General features: G+C 45.4%; 2 protein-coding genes across 5 annotated transcripts in view; both read left to right on the plus strand.

Moving 5' to 3' along the window:
• Nucleotides 1-7,728, plus strand: part of LOC145514428 (uncharacterized) — a 14,710-nt gene extending 6,982 nt beyond the window's left edge. For 2 of the 4 annotated variants that reach the window (XM_081512202.1, XM_081512201.1), the window contains exons 3-7: nt 809-897; nt 2,289-2,360; nt 3,144-3,270; nt 3,434-3,529; nt 5,666-7,728. In XM_081512202.1, coding sequence (XP_081368328.1) covers nt 3,237-3,270; nt 3,434-3,529; nt 5,666-7,533 — 1,998 coding nt within the window. In that variant the 5' untranslated portion in view covers nt 809-897; nt 2,289-2,360; nt 3,144-3,236 and the 3' untranslated portion in view covers nt 7,534-7,728. The remainder of the gene's footprint in view (nt 1-808; nt 898-2,288; nt 2,361-3,143; nt 3,271-3,433; nt 3,530-5,665) is intronic. The other 2 variants (XM_081512200.1, XM_081512199.1) reach the window with 1 other exon arrangement.
• A 5,576-nt stretch (nt 7,729-13,304) lies between these two features.
• LOC145514421 (uncharacterized) overlaps nt 13,305-19,956 on the plus strand; it is a 259,999-nt gene continuing 253,347 nt past the window's right edge. Inside the window, 2 exon segments of the mRNA XM_081512171.1 lie at nt 13,305-13,358; nt 15,192-15,265. Of these exon segments, the coding sequence (XP_081368297.1) occupies nt 13,337-13,358; nt 15,192-15,265 (96 nt within the window). The 5' untranslated portion in view covers nt 13,305-13,336.

The raw sequence follows: 19,956 nt of genomic DNA on the forward strand, positions 1-19,956 counted from the left end.
TCCCAGCCACATAATAATCAGTGCTTGATAAGTGTTCTTTTAATCATCATTATAATGCTTTGAAAAAGCACTGGTGTTTGGAAGAAAGAAACCAGAATCAAGGCAGATATTTTTGTCCTCTTCCTGGTTGAAGAAACCTGGCTCGGGACAGGGGATTCTTCAGAACGAAATCGTTTGTCACAAAGCAAAATGGGAACCTGAGTCTCCTGACAGGTTTTTGGTCCAGCTAGCTGCAAGCCACGTGGACTCTATTGTAACCAAGGTGATAATACTTCTTTCTCGGGAAGATGGCTTTTTTCAAGTCTCATAGACTCTTTGCAAATCCTTAGTAGTTAGTTGCACATGGGGGATTTTTTTCTGTTATATTCTGGTGTCTGCTTGAGTAAATAACTTGGGTGGAAGAGTCAGGCAAATCTACGTTGGTGACTAGGCTCCACTGCTCACAAGCTTGTGACTTGTGCAAAAGACTTCACTTCCCAGAGCATTCATGTGTGAAACTATGACAAGATTCCTCATTTTTGTTGAAGATTCTGAAGGTCAAATCAGAGTGTTAATATACGCAGCACGCCTCATACATCTCTATTGTTAACGAAAGGGTAGATTTGGGCAAGAGATTGTGCTCAGCCTGAAAACCCAGAGCAGATCAGAACCCCAGCTGTAAATTAACGTTTCCCAGTGACTTGCTGGGCTGTGCAGGGAGGGTGCAGTAGGAATAGGAGTGTGGAGTGGAGGGAGCCAAAGGGAACGTCTCTGGGCTGTGACTCTCAGAGCTACTCAGGTTCTCCTCATTCCGTTCTCCTCCTCCCAGCTCTGCACTCTCAGGGCAAAGCCCTTCTCCACATGAGGAGCCAGGAAGAAGAGGTGATGGGAATTGAACTTCTTAAAGCCATGTCCCTGGTAAGTATTCCCTTTTTTCTCCTAAAGTACTAGCTTGCTTTTCAGGATTTTGGCAAGTTTGTTTCCTTCTGAAAATTGGAACATTGGGATTTAAGGAAGTGCCGCGGAAATGGTAGATCAGTTCAGTTCAGTTGCTCAGTCATGTCCGACTCTTTGCGACTCCATGGACCGCAGCACGCCAGGCTTCCCTGGCCATCACCAACTCCCGGAGCTTGCTCAAACTCATGTCCATCTAGTCGGTGACATTTCTATGTCATTCAATCGACTATTCTTTTGAATTTAAAATTAGTGGTTGAAAACAAAACTAATAGCTTAGATTTGCTGAGCAGAACAGGACTTGAACATAGGGGTTCTGGCTTCAGAGGCCACGCGTGGGGAATGTACTTTGTAGTCTTCATATAAGCTCTGCCGTCTTGTAGCTGTGCTCCTTTCTCGTGCCCATAAGACGGATATTGTGGCTGACATATCAGCCTGCTGCAGATGTTCTGCAGACAGAACAACTCCTGATGAATCCCATGTCATCCCTCGCTGACCTCAAAGAAGGAGTGTACGCGCGCATCCCATTTCCCTCAGGTGTTTGCCTTTGTGCTTGATTTCTGGGTGTTGTCGTACTCCGCTGAGCTCTGTCAGACACGCTTCTGATAAATGTGCCCTCAGCAGTCTCCTCGGAGCTGCTCTTCCACGCGCTCTCCCTGCGCTGTCTCGCAAAATCCTGTGCGTTTATGAGAATTATTTCTGTGTGATGCCACCACAGCCATGTTCTTAACTACCATAACATACTGAAATTAGTAAAATAAAACATAAGTAAAGTTTTTATTGAAATATCAAACCAAATGTTTCCCCTCCTTCTGGCCTCCTTTTGTTCCCATCTTTCCTTCATCATTATCACAGATAACAGTTCTTGAACACTTAGCCTGTGCTGTGCCTGTCACTTCATTTAATTCTCACGGTGCTGCTCTGAGGTGGGTCCTGAAATTATTCCCATTTTTCCGGGAGGGAAATCTTGAAGCGCAAAGGAGTTGATCGACTTCGCAAAGATCACCCAGCTAGCCAGGGCCAGAGTCTGGACTCTTTGGAATAATCTGACCTTTTTCTCGGGTCTTACTCAAGACTGCTGTGTATTTAAAACTCATTCTTAGATATTGATATAAATGAAATCACAAAAAGAGGAACAGAAAATCTCCCATCAACCCTAGAACCAGCCTCACTTCATGGTTGGTTATAAATTCAGCTCAGGCTGCTTGTCATATGCTTATCTCGTATGATCTCTCCTGATACTTCTCAGCAGATGATAGAAAAACAGTTTGCCAAATGAGTTCTCTCCTAATCCAAATATATTTGTGTTTCAAAAGAGAATAGTACTGCTAGGCATTTTTTCTTTCATTTTTTAGGCATACCTCAGTATCTGAAGAACACTAAGATTTCTTAGAATATTTTGTGGAGCTTGAAGTCATGCTCATCAGGTCAGCCTCATTCCTTAAACTTTCTATTGCAGTCCCAGAGCTCTTTAGTTTCTCCATGTAGAAAAGTGAGCTAACTCCTAACATATAAAATAATTTACTGCTTCATAATATTTTAGGATTTTTGTTTGTTTTGTTGTGTTATGTTTTTGGCTGAACTGCAAGGCATGCAGGATCTTAGGGATTGAACCCATGTCCCCTGCAGTGGGAGCATGGAGTCTTAACAACTGGACTGCCAGGGGAATTCCCATGATTGTTGCTGTTGTTGTTCAGTCACTAAGTTGTGCCTTGCTCTTTGTGACCTCATGGACTGCAGCACACCAGGCTTCCTTGTCTGTCACTATCTCCCAGAGTTTGCTCAGATTCATGTAAATTGTCAGTGATGCTTTCTAATCATCTCATCTGCTGCCACCCCCTTCTCCTTTTGCCATCAATCTTTCCCAGCATTAGGGTCTTTTCCAATGAGTTGGCTCTTTGCATCAGGTAACCAAAATTCCGATGATACTCTGTTTTGAATGCAGTCAACATTTTTTCATGTGAGAATATCTCCTCACACCATAAAATGCTTCAATAGCAGAGAGCATCTCTGTATTTTTCTGTTGCCTAGTATGTACAGTGTAACTAGGCAGAAAAGTTGTTCAGTTCGACTAACTACTTGATCTCCATCATTTAGACACCCCACTGCAATTACTCACCCAGTTTTTTTTTCCCTAACTTATAACCCTAGAGCCAGCTAAGTCAGGGGATGAACACTAATTGTGCAAGAGGACTTTTGTCTCATTTCAGGATTCAGTGACTTTCACGGATGTCGCCGTCAACTTTTCGCAAGATGAGTGGGAATGGCTGACTCTTGCTCAAAGGACTCTGTACAAGAAAGTGATGCTGGAGACCTACAGCAACCTGGCTTCACTGGGTAAGAGCACATGCCTCCTCCTATCTCCCTTCAGGAGTCTTTCCACCTCAGTAGGCTCTCAGTCTTTATCAACATTTTCCTACAATGTTTCTCTTGTCTCAGTACCATTTAGCTCTGGAATATCCACAGCATAGGTAATTTTCTTGTTTTCTCTTACATGCAGGTCTTTGCATTTCTAAACCAGATGTGATCGCCTTACTGGAGCAAGATAAAGAGCCCTGGATGATGAAAGGAGAGTTGGCAAGAGGCCTGTGCCCAGGTAAATGCAGGATGGCTAGAGCTAGGAAAACAATTCTAAAGGTGTTTCTTCCCTCTGATACTTGTTGGAAAATACCTGGCAAGGTCCTTTCCAAATTGAAACTTTTTGTTCTACAACTGTTTTTTTTGTGTGTGCTATTTAAAATTTTATTGACAGAGGAGCCTGTCAGGCTACAACTGAGCGACTGAGCACACACATATACACTACCTTTTATTTGTTTATTTATTTTTGGCTGTCCTGGTTCTTTGTTGCTGCACCACAGACTTTCTCTAGTTGCAGTGAGCAGAGGCTACCCTTCATTGCAGTGCACGGGCTTCTCACTGGGGTGGCTTCTCTTGTTGCAGAGCATGGGCTCTAGGTGAGCAGGCTTTAGAAGCACGGGACGTGGGCATAGTAGTTGTGGTGTACAGGCTTAGTTGCCCCGCAGCATGTGAGATTTTCCCAGACCGGGGATCGAAGCCATGTCCCCTGCATTGGCAGGCCAATTCTAAACACTGGACTACCAGGGAAATCCTCTACCAGTATTTTTTATGTGGGTCTTTTCTTCTCTTCCCCACTAGTACAGCACACCACCTTTACCTTTACTGACTTCCTACCAATGCCAGTCCGTTTCTGAACCCTGGTGTGTTCCATTGATGTTTACCTAGTTCTGCTCAAGGACTATATTGTTATAATTATTCCTGATTTTGAGCCATTTTTTAATTCTTTAGACAGGTTTGTGTCTAGTTTTTCAAACTTGTTTAAATGTTTTCCTTTCTCTAAAATGTGACTTATCAAGTTAACCAGTACGTAGCTATGTTTTTCTCTCTGCTTTTAATCACTTTTCTCTTTGTTGTTTCTTTTTTATTGTTGTTATTTCTTTTTGTTTTGTTGTCTGTGCCTTTTCTTTAATCCCCCTTCACACCATCCCACCCCTTGAATTGAAAAGTTGTTAACTTTATGACTTCTTGTATTTTTTAATTTGCATTTTAAAACTCATCCACTTGAGATTCAAAATAACATCCTTTGATACCCATGTGAAAGATGAAGAGCTTGACTCTCTAATGTTACCTCCTTCCTTCCTCTCTGTCTGTCTCCTCCCTTTTATTGTACTTTCTATGATTTTTTGGCTCAGGTTACTTTCTTCAGTTTATTAGTTTTTTTACCCTGTCCTGCTTAAAAGCTGTTTTTCTGGTTTAGAGCAATAGATGAGCACCTGTGGACATATATTGCAGGGAAATGAGCTTCAAGTGAGGAGGTTAGTTTATTCTGAGGCTTGTTGTATGGCCTTCTCTTGCTTTCAGTTCTCAAAGTTTCAAGAAGTGGATGTTGGTAGGTCATTAAAACTGTATGTTAATAAACAATAAATAATTTTTAATGAATTAAGCATTCAATTCAAGATATTAGAAAAAACAATGAATCTCAGGAAAACTGAAATAAGTTACACATAGTGATTTATATTGCTAGAGATAAAAGTATATAAACTGTCAGGACAAATGAGAGAAGACACAGGAAAGAAATAATGGTAAATGACGCCTGAGTACATAAAAGAATCATATGAATCCATTTTTGAAACTCAACTATTTGTAAACAATTTGAAAATCTGGATGAAATGGATGATACTTTATGAGACTATAATTACCAGAGCTGACACCAGAGATAGAAAATTTGAACAGACCAGGTACCACTGAAAATATGTAGGAAGTCATTTAAGAACTGCCTCCCCCCAAAAAAAGAAGCAATAACCCCAAATAGTTTCACACAGTAATTATATAAAGCTTGTAAAGAAAAAAAATCACTGTTTGAAGTTTTCCTTGACAGAGAATAAAAAGGAGATCTATTTTAAAATGTTATTGTGAAGATAGTGTAACATTTGATACCAAAATAGCATCCCAAAAAAGGGAATTATTAATGCACAATTAATAAATATTGGTGCAATATGTTAAATAAAAAGTCATGTTGAAATAATATACCATAGCCAAGGAGGATTTATTCTAGAAATGCAAAGATGGTCACACCACCTAACTTGAAGAACTGTCAAAAACATGTTCCTTTATAGGCCTCAGCAACTGTTGTGATTCACATGGTTTTGTTTTGTAAGTTTCTGTTCTTCTAGCATTAAATAAGGGAGACATTTGCTTTCTTAATATCTTTCAGACTTGGAGTATGTGTGGACGAAAGAGGAATTATCTCTAAACCAGGACATCTATGAGGAAAAATTATCTCAGGCAGTGATAATGGAAAGACTTACAAGCTATGACCTTGAAGGTTCCACATTAGGGGAAAACTGGAAATATGAAGCCCTGTTTGAGAGGGAGCTGGTGAGTCCAAAGACACATTTTAGGCAAGAGACAGTCAGTCACACAGATACCCTTATTGAGAAAGGAGACCACTTTAACAAATCTGGGACAATTTTTCATCTGAATACATTATGTTATATAAAACAGGTATTTCCCATCAAAGAGAGAACATATAATTTTGACACAGATAAGAAAACCTTAAAGACATATTCCTTTGTGAAAAAAGACAAACAGGTCTATGGAGAAAAGAAACTTTTGAAATGTAACGACTGTAAGAAAACTTTCAGCAAAATCTCAACTCTTACTCTTCATCAGAGAATTCATACTGGAGAGAAACCCTATGAATGTCTCGAATGTGGAAAAGCCTTCAGCCAGGGTGCCCACCTTGCTCAACATCAGAGAATCCACACAGGAGAAAAGCCCTTCAAATGTACCGAGTGTGGAAAAGCCTTCAGCCAGAACGCTCATCTCTTTCAACACCAGCGAGTTCACACTGGAGAGAAACCGTATCAGTGTAAGCAGTGTAACAAAGCCTTCAGCCAGCTTACACACCTTGCCCAACACCAGCGAGTTCACACTGGAGAGAAACCTTATGAATGCATCGAATGTGGGAAGGCCTTTAGCGGATGTTCATCCCTGGCTCATCATCGAAGGATTCACACTGGAAAGAGACCCTACAAATGCACCGACTGTGGGAAAGCCTTCCGGCAGAACGCTTCTCTTATACGTCATCGAAGGTATTGTCACACTGGAGAAAAGCCCTTTGATTGTATTGACTGTGGGAAAGCCTTCACCGACCACATAGGACTTATTCAGCATAAGAGAATTCATACTGGAGAGAGACCCTACAAATGCGATGTGTGTGGAAAGGCTTTTAGCCATGGCTCCTCCCTGACCGTCCATCAGAGAATTCATACAGGAGAGAAACCCTATGAATGTAGTATCTGTGAGAAAGCCTTTAGCCATCGTGGCTCGCTCACGCTTCATCAGAGAGTCCATACTGGAGAGAAACCCTACGAATGTAAGGAATGTGGGAAAGCTTTTCGGCAGAGCACACACCTCGCCCACCATCAGAGAATTCATACTGGGGAGAAACCTTACAGATGTACAGAATGCAGCAAAACCTTCAGCCAGAATGCACATCTTGCACAGCATCAGAAGATACACACTGGAGAGAAACCATATGAATGTAAGGAATGTGGTAAGGCCTTCAGTCAGATTGCTCACCTTATTCAGCACCAGAGAGTTCACACTGGTGAGAAGCCTTATGAATGTTTCCAGTGTGGGAAGGCCTTCAGTGATGGCTCCTACCTCGCTCAACATCAGAGACTTCACACTGGCAAACGACCCTACGCGTGTCTCGAATGTGGCAAGGCGTTCAGACAGAGGGCATCCCTGATCTGTCACCAAAGGTGTCACACGGGTGAGAAACCTTACAAATGCAACATCTGTGGAAAAGCCTTTAGCGATCGTAAATCCCTTACTCTGCATCAGAGAATTCACACAGGAGAGAAACCTTATGAGTGTAAGGAATGTAGCAAGGCCTTCAGCCAGATTGCCCATCTCACGCTGCACAGGAGAATTCATACTGGAGAAAGGCCGTATGAGTGTAAAGCATGTGGAAAAGCGTTTAGGCAGACTGTACATCTTGCTCACCATCAGCGAATTCATACTGGAGAGTCATCTTCGGTGATTCCCTCCTCTTCCTACCACCATGTCCTCTAGTTTCAATCTTCTAAACATTTTTCGAATCTATCACTTTTTTCCAGCTCAGTGTGCCATTATCACAGTCCAAGATGCAGCCATCTCATTTGGATTTCTGCATAGCATTACAGCCATATTTCGTTTTGCTCCCCCCAAGTGCATTTTTAACACTGTAGCCAACTGAATCTTTTAAAAATAAAGAATTTATTCATGTTACTTTTCCATTTAAAACACTTATTTTGAAAAATATATTAGGTAATCCACTTAAAGCATGTAGCATGCTATCCTAGACTTATAATTAGTGCCATTAAGGTAGAGTTTTCCTTACAGTGATGTTCAGCTACAAAGTATAATGAGCCAGTAGGTCAAGACTAAGAAGCCTACAATTTTAGAGTAGACAGAGAACTCTTTACTCTCCTTGTAGGTCGGAAAGATGAACACATTCAGAATTGAAGGATTCTGATATCCAAGGTAACATGGCTTGCTCGTCCCTCTGTGTGAATAAATAAAAAGAATCTACTGGAGGAGGAAATGGCAACCCAGTCCATATTCTTGCCTGGGAAATTCCATGGACAGAAGAGCCTGGTGGGCTACAGTCCATGGGGTCGCAAAAGAGTCAGACACTACATAGTGACTAAACGACAACAACGTTTAGCAGAATAAGGCTTAAAAAAAAAGGAGACATCTAGCATCATTGATGAGGAAATCCCACCTCACCTGGCACTCAGAAGTGAGGCTAGGCCAGTTAGAACAAAAGCATTTGGTAGAATGTGGGACTTGCCAGGGGAGAGTGTTAAAAATAAACTAAAATGAACCGGCTAGAAAACTTGAGGTTAATAGCCATGAAATAAACTACAAAAGACAGTTCAACACTTTCAACTGTGGAAAAGTACCACAGGCAGTTCCTGTGATACTGAATTGTTCTAGCATATAAAATAAACACAGTAAAGCTTCCCATCTTGTTCTGTGAGACTGACAAGACAAATACCAAAACAGGAAAACATATGTTGCAGTTGGCTTATGAATGTAGATGTTAAATATTTTTTAAATATTAATCAGAGGAAGTGAAAAGCTAGACATGTCTCTGTATAGACATACTCAGTCTGGCAAAGAGATTTCTTCCCAAGTTGAATACGTGAATTCACCGGTATTCCAGTAGAAGTCCCAGTGTGTAAGCTGACAAGCTCATTTTGAGCATCTGCGTGGTATTGTGATATAGCAAGGCGTATAGTACTGTAATAGTCATTAAATTAAGAGCAGTTGAACATTTACTAATGTTCCAGGCCTTGTTTTAGGTACTGGGGATGCAGCAAGGTGCGAAATGTACCAAAAAAACTTTGATCTTGCAGATCTAGTGGGAAAAGACAAACCAAAATTTGAAATGCAATACTGTATAGTAAGTGTGTGACATGTACCATGATGTGAAATGACATAAAGAGGGATCCAGGGGGATCCAGGGTGCTGGCAGGAGATGCCTTACTCTCCCAGAACATATGGGCATTAGAGCCAAGGGATGAGGGAAGAACTAGAAAAACTGTCAGCCTCAAAGGACATAGTGAGAGTAACTGTGATAGTCTCAAAGTGGATAATTACGATGCTTTGAGTGTTTCAGAGAGAATTGATGGTTTAACAAGGTTCATGCGAGTTCTTTTCACCCTTTGTGAATCGTGGTTTAGAGGCTGTTAGAGGTTTTTTGTGTTTATTTTTTTCCTTTAGATATATTTGGCTGTGCTGGGTCTTAGTTGCAGCATGCAGAAACCTTAGTTGCAGCATAAGGGACCTAGCTCCCTGACCAGGGATCAGATGTTTTCGTTTTTTGTTTTGTTTTGGCAGCAGTCTTACTGAGCTATAACTCGCCCATTTTAAGTATATGATTCAAGGCGTTCCCTGGCGGTCCAGTGGTTAGGACTCAGCACTTTCACTGCTGTGACGAGTGTTTGTATGTGTGTGTATGTGCTCAGTGGTGTCTGACTCTTTGCGATGCCCTGGGCTGTAGCCCGCCAGGCTCCTCTCTCCGTGGAAGATTCCAGGCAAGAACACTGGAGTGGGTTGCCATTTCCTCCTCCAGTGCACCTTCCTGACCCATGAATGGAACCCAAGTCTCTTGTGTCTCTCCTACGTTAGCAGGAGGATTCTTTACCGCTGAACCACTTAGGAAGCAATATATATATAATTTAGTGACTTTTAGTGTGTTCAGAGTTGTGTAACAATCACCACAGTTAGTTTTAGAATATTTTCATTACCCAAAGAGATCCCCTGCCCTTTAATAGGTACTCTTTCTTCTGGTGGAGAACTTATACCTGGAGCACTTCATGCCCCTGGAGGTGCCTGGAGCGTCCAGAGCTCCCGCGACTCCTCGTGGCCGCTGCCTAAGGCCATGTAAAGGGGAGCTTGTATCCGGAGGCTACAACCACTGGAAAATGGAGTTTGGGGCTTCCTCTTTACTTTGGCATAGAGGCTAGGAGATAGGTGGTCTTATCAAGAGCATGTGGAGATTTTTGATTACCTTTATATATGATAAAAGGGATTTTTCATTTCAGTGGGGCAAAGGCAGATTGATCAGATGGCCTTGGGACAGTTAGTTCTCTGGAAAGATGTAGATGTACACTTTACACCTGATGAAGTTCTGACAGGTTAGAGAGCTAAATGTACAATACTAAAGTACAAAAAAAACAGAATATTTCTGTAACCTTGGCTTGAGGCAGGCTTTCTTAAGCATTACACATAACACAGGAGGTGACATTAAACGGAGTAACACTTGTGTGTGAAACCATCAGTTAAGTGATAAAGACTGAAAAAAATGTGTGCAACAAATATGACAAAGGGCAATAATCCCTGATATTAAAAGTACTGTTACAAATCAGTAATAGCACCTGCAGCTCAGAAAAATGGACAGTGCTAACAGCAACCCACACCAGTGTTCTTGCCTGGGAAATCCCATGGACAAGAGCCTGGCAGGCTACAGACCATGGGGTAAAAGACTCAGACATGACTTAGCAACTAAATGACAACAATGGCCATTTTAAAGAAAATGAAATAAAAACAGCAAAAGAAAATTACCCACTATCATTGGTAGTCAAGGCAATGCAAAATAAAGTGATAACATATCTACTTTTTTCCCCTAATAGATTGATTTAAACCATAGAAGAGTGATAATAATCCAGTTTTGGTGAGTGTGTGAAAAACAAAGCAATTCCATTTTCCATTATATAAATTGCTATATAGATATAGAATATTTGAATCAATATTCCTCAGAAACCAAAGTGTCCGAAGGTAGGTAAATGAATAATGGGAAAAATTTTTAATGATAAACTCTTACAATTTAGGGTCATGGGCAAATGCATAAGTTAATTATGCTGAATTCATTCAATAGAATTATATGCAACTGTTGAAAAAAAGGTATATAGCCATAAAAGATAGTTGTGCTATATTAAATGAAAAGCATTTTTTCAGACCTGTAGTCTAGTGTGAACTCAAAATATCAAAAATAAACCCCCAAATACATGTTTTTCTGTTTTTCTCTGCCTAGTTTTCCTCGCCTTCTTTTGACTCAATCTTTTCGAGTAGCTGGCCATACCCTGTGTTACAGTCGAGTGCCTGAGGAAGCAGGTAACTCAGACATGCCTGCACAGAGCACAGACTGTCTCACTTTCCCTCACCTCCAATACCTTTCCCCATGCTTAAGACCACTCTGCTGCTTTAACCCAAAAATATCTCCAGCCCCTCCCCTCAAGGAGGCAGATCTGAAATGTTCTCCCAGCTCCTTGCTTGGCTGCCTAGGAGTAAACCTTTTCCTTGTTGCAGACCTTGCCTTTATTGCTGTGCCTTGGGCAAATGAACATGGTTAGGTAACAACAGATGTCATCCTTACGGGAATGGACAAAGGATACACTGGATCTCTATGATTTCTGTTATTTCTTTTTTACAGCTGGATGTGTATCTACATTTGTCAAAATATTTAACGAAAGTCATTAATCAATACTTAAGACTAGCTGGCTCCTCACATTTCTGTGGCTACCCAGGCATTTCAGCACATGCTTTTGTGCTCGGCTTTGTGATTCACATGTAAGAGGCCCAGCCTGAGGCCTGGTTCCCACCCCAGCTCCCCCATGGTCCTCCTGTGCCGCCTCTCGTCTGCACCACTGTCTCATCTGGAAGGTAGCTTGGTTGTGAGGATTAAACATGTTCATAAGTCATAAAAACGCCAGCAACAGGAGCTGGCATATAAGTTCAGTTGCTCAGTCGTGTCTGACTCTTTGTGACCCCATGGACTATACGGTTCATGGAATTCTCCAGGGTAGAATACTCGAGTGGGTAGCCTTTCCCTTCTTCAGAGGATCTTCCCAACCCAGGGATGGAACCCAGGTCTCCCACACTGCAAGAGGATTCTTTACCAGCCCAGCCACAAGGGAAGACCAAGAATACTGGACTGAGTAGCCTATCCCCTTCTCCAGCGGATCTTCCCGACCCAGGAATCCAACCGGGGTCTCCTGCATTGAAGGTGGCTTCTTTACCAACTGAGCTATCAGGGAAGCCATAATAGAAAGGGTGAATACTGTTTTTTTCTTACGATCATTTGTTAATTTGCATCTCTGTATGTTTCACAAATTTTCTATAATTCAGATATTTTCTATAATGTCACGCTGAAGTAAGCTGCCCAGAACCAGCCCTCAGTCCGGCCCAGGAGATGGGTGGACCTGGCCCCCTCCTTTTCTGGAGTTTTCTCTCCTCCCCCTTCCTGTCTAAGCACTCCCTCTCCTCTCCACTCTTCTGCCCTTCCCTCCCCAATCTCTCTTCCTCCGTTCTCCCTCCGTCTTCCTCCCCTCTTCCTATCCAACTTCGTTAGGCCGCGGTTCCGGTGCCGCGGCCTCTGCGAGCTGGAGGGGCGCGCTCAGGTCTCCGGTGGGTTCCGCTCCGCGCGCGGGCTTCTGGGACGTGTAGTCGGCCCGACCGCGCAGGCGCAGCGCGGCCTGGAGCGCCTAGCGCGCCGGGCGTCGTCCAGATGGAGCGGCGCGGGTGAGTCCGGCGGCGGACGGGGCGGGGGCGGGAGCGGGGGGAGAGTGGGCGGGGTCGGCCCCGAGGAGAGGTGTGCGGGCTGGAGGGAGGGGCGTGGGGGGCGAGGAGAGGGGCGGGAGGGCCGCCGGGGTCCGCGTGGGAACTGAGGGCTGAGGGGAGGGTGTACCGGCGGTGAGAGGGCGTGAGGGCCCGGGGGAGGGCCGGGGGGAGGGGCGGGAGGGCCCGGGGTGGGAATGGAGAGCTGAGGTGAGGGGCATGGGGCGCGAGGAGAGGGGCATGGGGCGCGAGGAGCGGGGCGGGAGGGCCGCCGGGGTCCGCGTGGGAACTGAGGGCTGAGGGGAGGGTGTACCGGCGGTGAGAGGGCGTGAGGGCCCGGGGGAGGGCCGAGGGGAGGGGCGGGAGGGCCCAGGTGGGAATGGAGAGCTGAGGGGAGGGGCGTGGGGGTCCAGGGGAGTGCGGAGGGGAGGGGGCGGGAGAGGCGGGGCGGGAGGGGCGGGAGGGGCGGGAGGGGCGGGAGGGCCCGGGGGAGGGGGCGGGGGGGCCCAGGTGGGAATGGAGAGCTGAGGTGAGGGGCCTGGGGGTCCAGGGGAGCGCCAAGGGGAGCGCTGAGGGGAGGGGCGGGAGGGCCCCGGCGGGAACTGAGGGCTGAGGGAGAGCGGGCAGGCTGGGTGAGGGCAGGTGGACTGAGCGGAAGGTGTGAGAACTGAAACCGGAGGGTGTGCGGGCTCAGGTGAGGGGCGTGCCGGCTCAGCGAGAGGCAGGGAAGAAGCCTGGGCTCGGGAAGCCGGTACCAACCTAATCTGATGAGATGGGGAAGGAGGCGAATCCGTGTGAGTGTGTGGCTATGTGCGCATCGGTGTGCGTCTGCGTGTGTGTGTGTGTGCGCGTGCGCGCGCCGACCTGTCTTGGTCTCTGTGGGTGTCCCCTGTGTCTAGTCTTTGCCTGTCCCTATTGGGGGACATTCCTGGGTGACCAGCCGTGTCCACATCTTTGGTTGTGTGTCTGCCTTTATTTCTGTCCGTGGTGTCTTTGTGAGAGTGTCATCCCGGTGTTCACCGGTCTCATCTGTCACTTTTCCAACGGGTCGCAAAGAGTCAGACGTGACTTGGCGGCTAAACAACAACAAGCTGTTATCCTGGATGCCAGAATCACAATCTGCATATGACCATTTCTGCTTCCCCGCCGCCCCCCGCCACAGCTTGAAAATAACTTTTAAAAGAGACAGTTGTCAGCAATGCTGCGGGCTATAAGAAGATGGCAGAGGGTGAGGGGGCGTTGCTATTAATGCTTGAGCTTGGGGCTCTAGGAATGGGAAACTTCTCCGCGGAGGTGACATTTGAATTGACGGGGAGAAGGAGCCAGCCAAGGGAAGAGCGTTTCTGGCAGAGGGAACAGCAGCTGCGAAGGCCAGGGCACCTGAGGCCAAGTGTTTGAGAGGGGAGCAGAGTGGGAGAGGGAAGGTCCTCAGGGCAGACCGCAGGGCCACGTGGGCAGTGCTGAAGACTCCTGATTTCTAGTGCCCTGGGAAGCCACTAGAGAATTTTAAGCTGCTGCTGCTAAGTCGCTTCAGTCGTGTCCGACTCTGTGCGACCCCATAGACGGCAGCCACCAGGCTCCGCCGTCCCTGGGATTCTCCAGGCAAGAATACTGGAGTGGGTTGCCATTTCCTTCTCCAGTGCATGAAAGGGAAAAGTGAAAGTGAAGTCACTCAGTCGTGTCCGACTCTTAGCGACCCCATGGACTACAGCCTACCAGGCTCCTCCATCCATGGGATTTTCCAGGCAAGAGTACTGGAGTGGGGTGCCATTGCCTTCTCCAGAGTTTTAAGCTAGAGGACGTTTTTGCTGAGGGCTTGCTCAGGCATTCGTGTTTGCAGGGTGCTCTGAGGTTTGTGGAAGACACCAGCCCATGGGTTTATGATCCTTTGTGATGTACAGTGGGGATTTTTTTTTTTAATAATTATGTTGCTTTTTTATTTGAAATTTCACTGTTTAAAATTTATAGGGACCAACATTTAAATTGATAATGTTCTCTTTTTTATTGAAGTACAGTGGATTTACAATGTTAATTTCTGCTGTACAGCAAAGCAATTTAGTTACGCATTTATATGCTTTTTCATATCCTTTTCCATTACGGTTTGCCACAGGATATTGAATATAATTCCCTGTGCTGTACAGTGGGACCTTGCTGTTTCTCTGTCTGTATATAATAGTTTGATCAGCTAACCCCAGACTCCCAGTCCATCCTTCCCTGATGCCCTTGCTCCTCCTCGCAACCATAAGTCTGCTCTCTTATATCTGTGAGGCTGTTTCGTCGATATGTGCTTTTCTGTCGTATTTTAGATTCCACATATAGATACCATATGGTGAAATGGGGTGGGTGGAAATAGTGCCCACCTTTCAGGGGTATTAGGAGGATTAAGTGACAGATGTTGGTCCAGGGCTTTGCAGGTGGTAAGCACCTGAGTGTTTGCTACTAACGTGTGTGTGTGTGTGTGTGTGTGTGTGTGTCTCCCTCCTGCCTCTCTGGGGGCAAGTGTGTGTTTGTCCTGTGTGTGTGCGTCTCCCTCCTGCCTCTCTGGGGGCAAGTGTGTGTTTGTCCTGTCTGCATTGTGAGGCGGACCTAGGCCTGACCTCTCACCGTGCCTCCTTTTCTCTCCCCAGACCACAGCCTGCCGTTCCAGGTCACTGTGGGCAGTGGAGGGGTGGCCACCCAGCTGCTGACCGATGAGGCCCTGGTGAGTCCTGCCGCCTCCCTCTCCTTTCCAGAGGCTCAGCCCACAAGCTTGGGCTTCTGCCCAGGGATAACCCTCTGACCCCCAGGCCTGCCCAGGGCCTGTGTCCCACCTCCTGGGGGCTCTGCCCACCTGGCGCTCAGGGGTGGTGCTTCTGTCCACTCTGCCCCCTTCAAACCCCGAAGCCTCTTGCCTGCCCCTGACACTGGCTTTGGTCAACTGAGGAGATCAGGACAGCTGGGGAGTGACCAGTTCTGCCCTAGGGGCCCTCAGGAGATGCAGGAGGGCACCTGGAAAGGGAAGGTTTAAATGTGTACAAGGCTCGCTGGAACGAGACCCACACATTTCAGCCAGCAGTCACCCCAGGAAGGGAGGACACCGTGGGGGCGGCACACGGGCGGGCGTCCCCGCTCTCAGTGTAAAGTTTCCTGATGTTTTAACGGGTGGTACATATGTGGCTGTATATTGAACTTTTCACTAGACTTACTTTTATGCCAGAGATATTTCAATATTAAAATGTGTAAATACTCTTTATAGAAAATAGGGAAAATCCAGTAACCTGTAGGTGAGACAGTATAATTCACCCATGGTGCCTGTACCCAGAGATAACTATGTGGATTATTTGTGTATCATTTATTGTCTTCTCTGATGATTAGTTTTTAAAATTGACCCAGTATTGGCTCTGCCATTTTTATCTTGGAGTTTTGTTTTCTTTCATCCCACTTTAATCAGTAATGATTTCCCCAGCCTTTGAAACTTTACAAATATCACTTGTTGGGGTGCATAATCAGTGCATCTCAGGTCCATCTGGTATTGGTGGATTTGACTTCTTAGAAATCATTTTTCAATGCTGTAAATAATGTATCATAAAAGAAAATTCCCCAAAGGTTGGGAAACGCATGATCATTATAAAAAGCTTAGACAATCCAGGACTTCCCTGGTGGTCCAGTGGTTAAAATTCTGTGCTCCCCGTGCAGGGCACATGAGTCAGTCCCTGGTCAGGGAAGATCCTGTAGGCCATGTGGTGGAGCCAAAAAAACAAAAAAAACTTAGAAAATCCACAAGAGTATAGCAAACAGGATCAGAATTACCCTGGATTTCATCCCAGGAGGTGACCACCCTCAAATGTTGTATCTTTCTCTCTCTGGAAACATGTTGTTTTGCAAAAATATGAATCACCCCAGCTGAGCAATTTTTATGTCCTGCTTTTTCATCAAAGATTTCTTCCTGAACATTTCTCTACATTGTTAAAAACTCTTTGGCAAAATCTGTTTTAATGACTCCATAGACATTTTATCTTGGGGCTGTACCTGGCTTCCTTAATCGCTCCCCCACTGTTGGACGTTTCTTTGTCTCCAGTTTTTCACGGCTGTTGGGCATTTGTTGTGCATGTGTGTGCGTGCTCAGCCACCTCTGACTCTGCAACCCCCTGGACTGCAGCCCGCCAGGCTCATCTGCTCATGTAGTTTTCCAGGCAAGAATACTGGAGTGTGTTGCCATTGCCTTCTCCAGGGGATCTGCCCGACCCAGGGATTGAACCCTCATTTTCTGCATTGGCAGGCACAAGGCCACTACAAGTTGGCTGTAAGTAATAAATGGATGTATGGATAAATGGATTTAAGTGACAGATGATATAAGCTTTGAGCATGATTGGAGAAGAAAATGGCAACCCACTCCAGTATTCTTGCCTGGAGAATTCCATGGACAGAGGAGTCTGGTGGGTTCCAGTCCAGGGGGTCGCAAAAAGCCGGACATGACTGAGCAACTCTCACTCCCTTGAGCATGATAGGTGAGAAATGGTGTCACACGATGTTTTCTGAGTGACACTGTGTGTATATTAGTGGGATCTGATTTTTAGAAAATGTTTATTAGCCATTTCTGTGGAGGGTTAAATGATCTATCCTGTGCTTTCCCAGTCTCCAGGAATCCTAGTATCCTTGAAGATTTTAAAGAAGTGTGTGTGAAAATATCTGTGGCAAATATACTTCCCAGCTTTGCTTTTCGTTTCTTATATTTTTTGTGCCCAAAAGCATTTCTTCTTTTCAAAATCAAGTCTCTCCTCCTCTGGTGCCTTCCATTGTTTTTAAGCTGTGAAAGGGTTTCTCCATCCAATACAGGTCACACATCACTTGTATTTTGTTTATTTTTTTCCCATTTATCATTTGGATGTGAACAGTGAACTTCTGAATCCACCTGGGATTTATTTCAATGTCTAAATGTGTCCGTTCACTCACCTATAAGTTTCGATGTGTTGTGCCTTAATACACCTGTATCAAGATACACCGCACATGCCACAGAACGTGTAACTCATTGGCTTATGGTATACTCACAGAGTTGTGCAGCCATTACCACAGGCAGTTTTAGAACATTTCCATCATCCCAAACGGAAATGTGTCCCCATTGGCACTCACTCCCATTCCCTCCATTGACCAGCCCCTGGCAACCAGTCAGTTACTTTCTGTCTCTGGATCCGCTCTGAAGTTCCTCCGCCTTGTAACGTGTGTCGGTGCCTCACCCCGTTTAACGGCTGGAGAATATTCCACCGTGTGGTCAGACCACATGTTATTCATCCATTCATTGGTCGACGGACATTCGGGTTGTTTCCACTTTTTGGTTGTTAGGAATGCTGCAGTTCAGACATTAGTTTGAACACATTCTCAGTTCTCTTGGGTGTATACTTAGGAGTAGAATTTCTGGGTTGTAATATAATTGTTTAACCGTCTAAGGAACCGTCAGACTAGTTTCCAAAGCACTGCACCGTGATGTCTTCATTTTTCTCTTGTCTGTGACTATCATCCTGATTTCTTCTTTTACATAATTTAGAAGGACTTGTCGACTGTTTTTGTTTCCGTATCATTGGGATTTTTTTTCTTAAAGTGTTTTTTTTCTTAATCACATCTAGTGTAATTCTGATTTTTTAAAAAGGTAGAGCCTATCTTCACCTCTGGAACTTGGGGAGGTTTTCCTTGTGGTGAATCGGTTTGTGCTGTTAGGCAGAAAACCAAGACAGACGAAGCACTAGAATGAGTGGCCTTGGACATGCACACGCAAAAAATTCAGGTTCGATGCCTTCGGGGCTAAACTTTACTTCCAGGGAAGTCTCCTCAGCCGTCCAGAGGAAAGTGGCCTCTGCTGTCTGCCCTGCAGCATCCTTTGCTGTGAGGTGTTGGCTCTGAAACTTCCAGGCCTGTCCATCGTGTTCTCAGTGGACACCTCCACCCCCGACCCAGAGCCTGAACACAAAGCCTGGAGGCCGCTCAGTGAATGCGTTCTGTATTGGACAAGCTCACTGAGATGGGGTACAGTAAGAGAAGACTCTCTGAAGACAGTTCTGTAGTTTGAAAAACAAAGGGGGCAGGAGGAAACTTTTGGAAGTGATGGGTAAGCTTATGGCCTCAATAGTGGTGATTGTTTCATGGGTGTACACTTTCCGAACTTATCAAGTTGTATTAACTAAATACGTACAGATTTTCTATGTCAATCATACCTCATAAAGTGTTTTTTTAAAAAGAATTATTAGCAGGACTGGCCAAAGGACATACGGGCCAAAGAATCAAATAATAATATCATATAATAATAATAACTATGACTACTAATACATATATAAAATATAGAAACCAAATGTCAAAATGAGTAAACTCTAATAGTCGACGTTCACTGAGAACTTACTCCAGGCATAACAGATGCTGTGCTGGAACCATGCGTGCATTCCCCTTTCAACTCCATGACAGCTGTGGGGGGGACATTGTTATTATGAAGCCCATTGAACAAATGAAGCTCCGAGAGATTAAGGCAGTTGCCCAAGGAAACACCGCTGTTGAGGGGTGGAGCCAGGATTTCATAGCAGGCTTTCAGGCTCCTGAGCCCACACTCGCAGCCACTGCCCGGTACTGCTTCCTTATCCAGTAGGAGTGACCCACGAGGCACAGGAGTCCCATATGAGCCCAGAGCCCCTGGGCGGGCACATGGGTCTGTGACAGGACTGGCCAGAAGGTGAGGCCTCCTCTCAGGAGGTTAAGTCAGTTCAGAGTCCACGGGGTGGGGGCCTTGGAGCACTGGGGAGACCCAAGGACCTGTGGGGTGGGTGGCAGTAACAGTAGCTGATGGTAATTAAGCACCTACTGTATGCTGGGCATCAAACAGGATTAACTCATTTAATCCTCAGGGCATCCTTACCCATTGATCCATTCAAGAACTGTTCATTGAGGGACTTCCCTGGTGGCCCAGTGGGTAAGACTCTGCATTCCCAAGGCAGGGGGCCCGGGGCCATTCCCTGGTCAGGGGACCAGGGCCTACACGCCTCAGCTAAGAGTCTGCGCGCCGCAGCTGAAGACCTCACACTCCACAACAGAGACTGAAGGTGCAGCGTGCCACGACTAAGACCCCACACAGCAATAAAGACATACAGATAAAAAACTAGTCATTGAGTGCCTACTGTATGCAGGCGTCGTACCAAACTCTGGGGAAATAGCAGCGAGCAGGGCGGATGTATTGGTTTGCTAGGGCTGCCATAGCAAAGTACCATGGAGAGGGAGGCTTAAACAACAGAAATATATTTTCTCACAGTTCCGGAGGCTGGAAGTCCAAAATCAAGATATTGGGGGATTTTCCTGGTGGTCCTGTGGCTATGAATACACCTTCCAATGCAGGGGATGCGGGTTTGATCCCTGGTTGGGGAACTAAGATCCCACATG

The sequence above is a fragment of the Giraffa tippelskirchi genome, chromosome 7 (genome assembly GCF_054371585.1).
Source record: "Giraffa tippelskirchi isolate mGirTip1 chromosome 7, T2T-mGirTip1v1.2.pri, whole genome shotgun sequence".
NCBI classification, from domain to species: domain Eukaryota; kingdom Metazoa; phylum Chordata; class Mammalia; order Artiodactyla; family Giraffidae; genus Giraffa; species Giraffa tippelskirchi.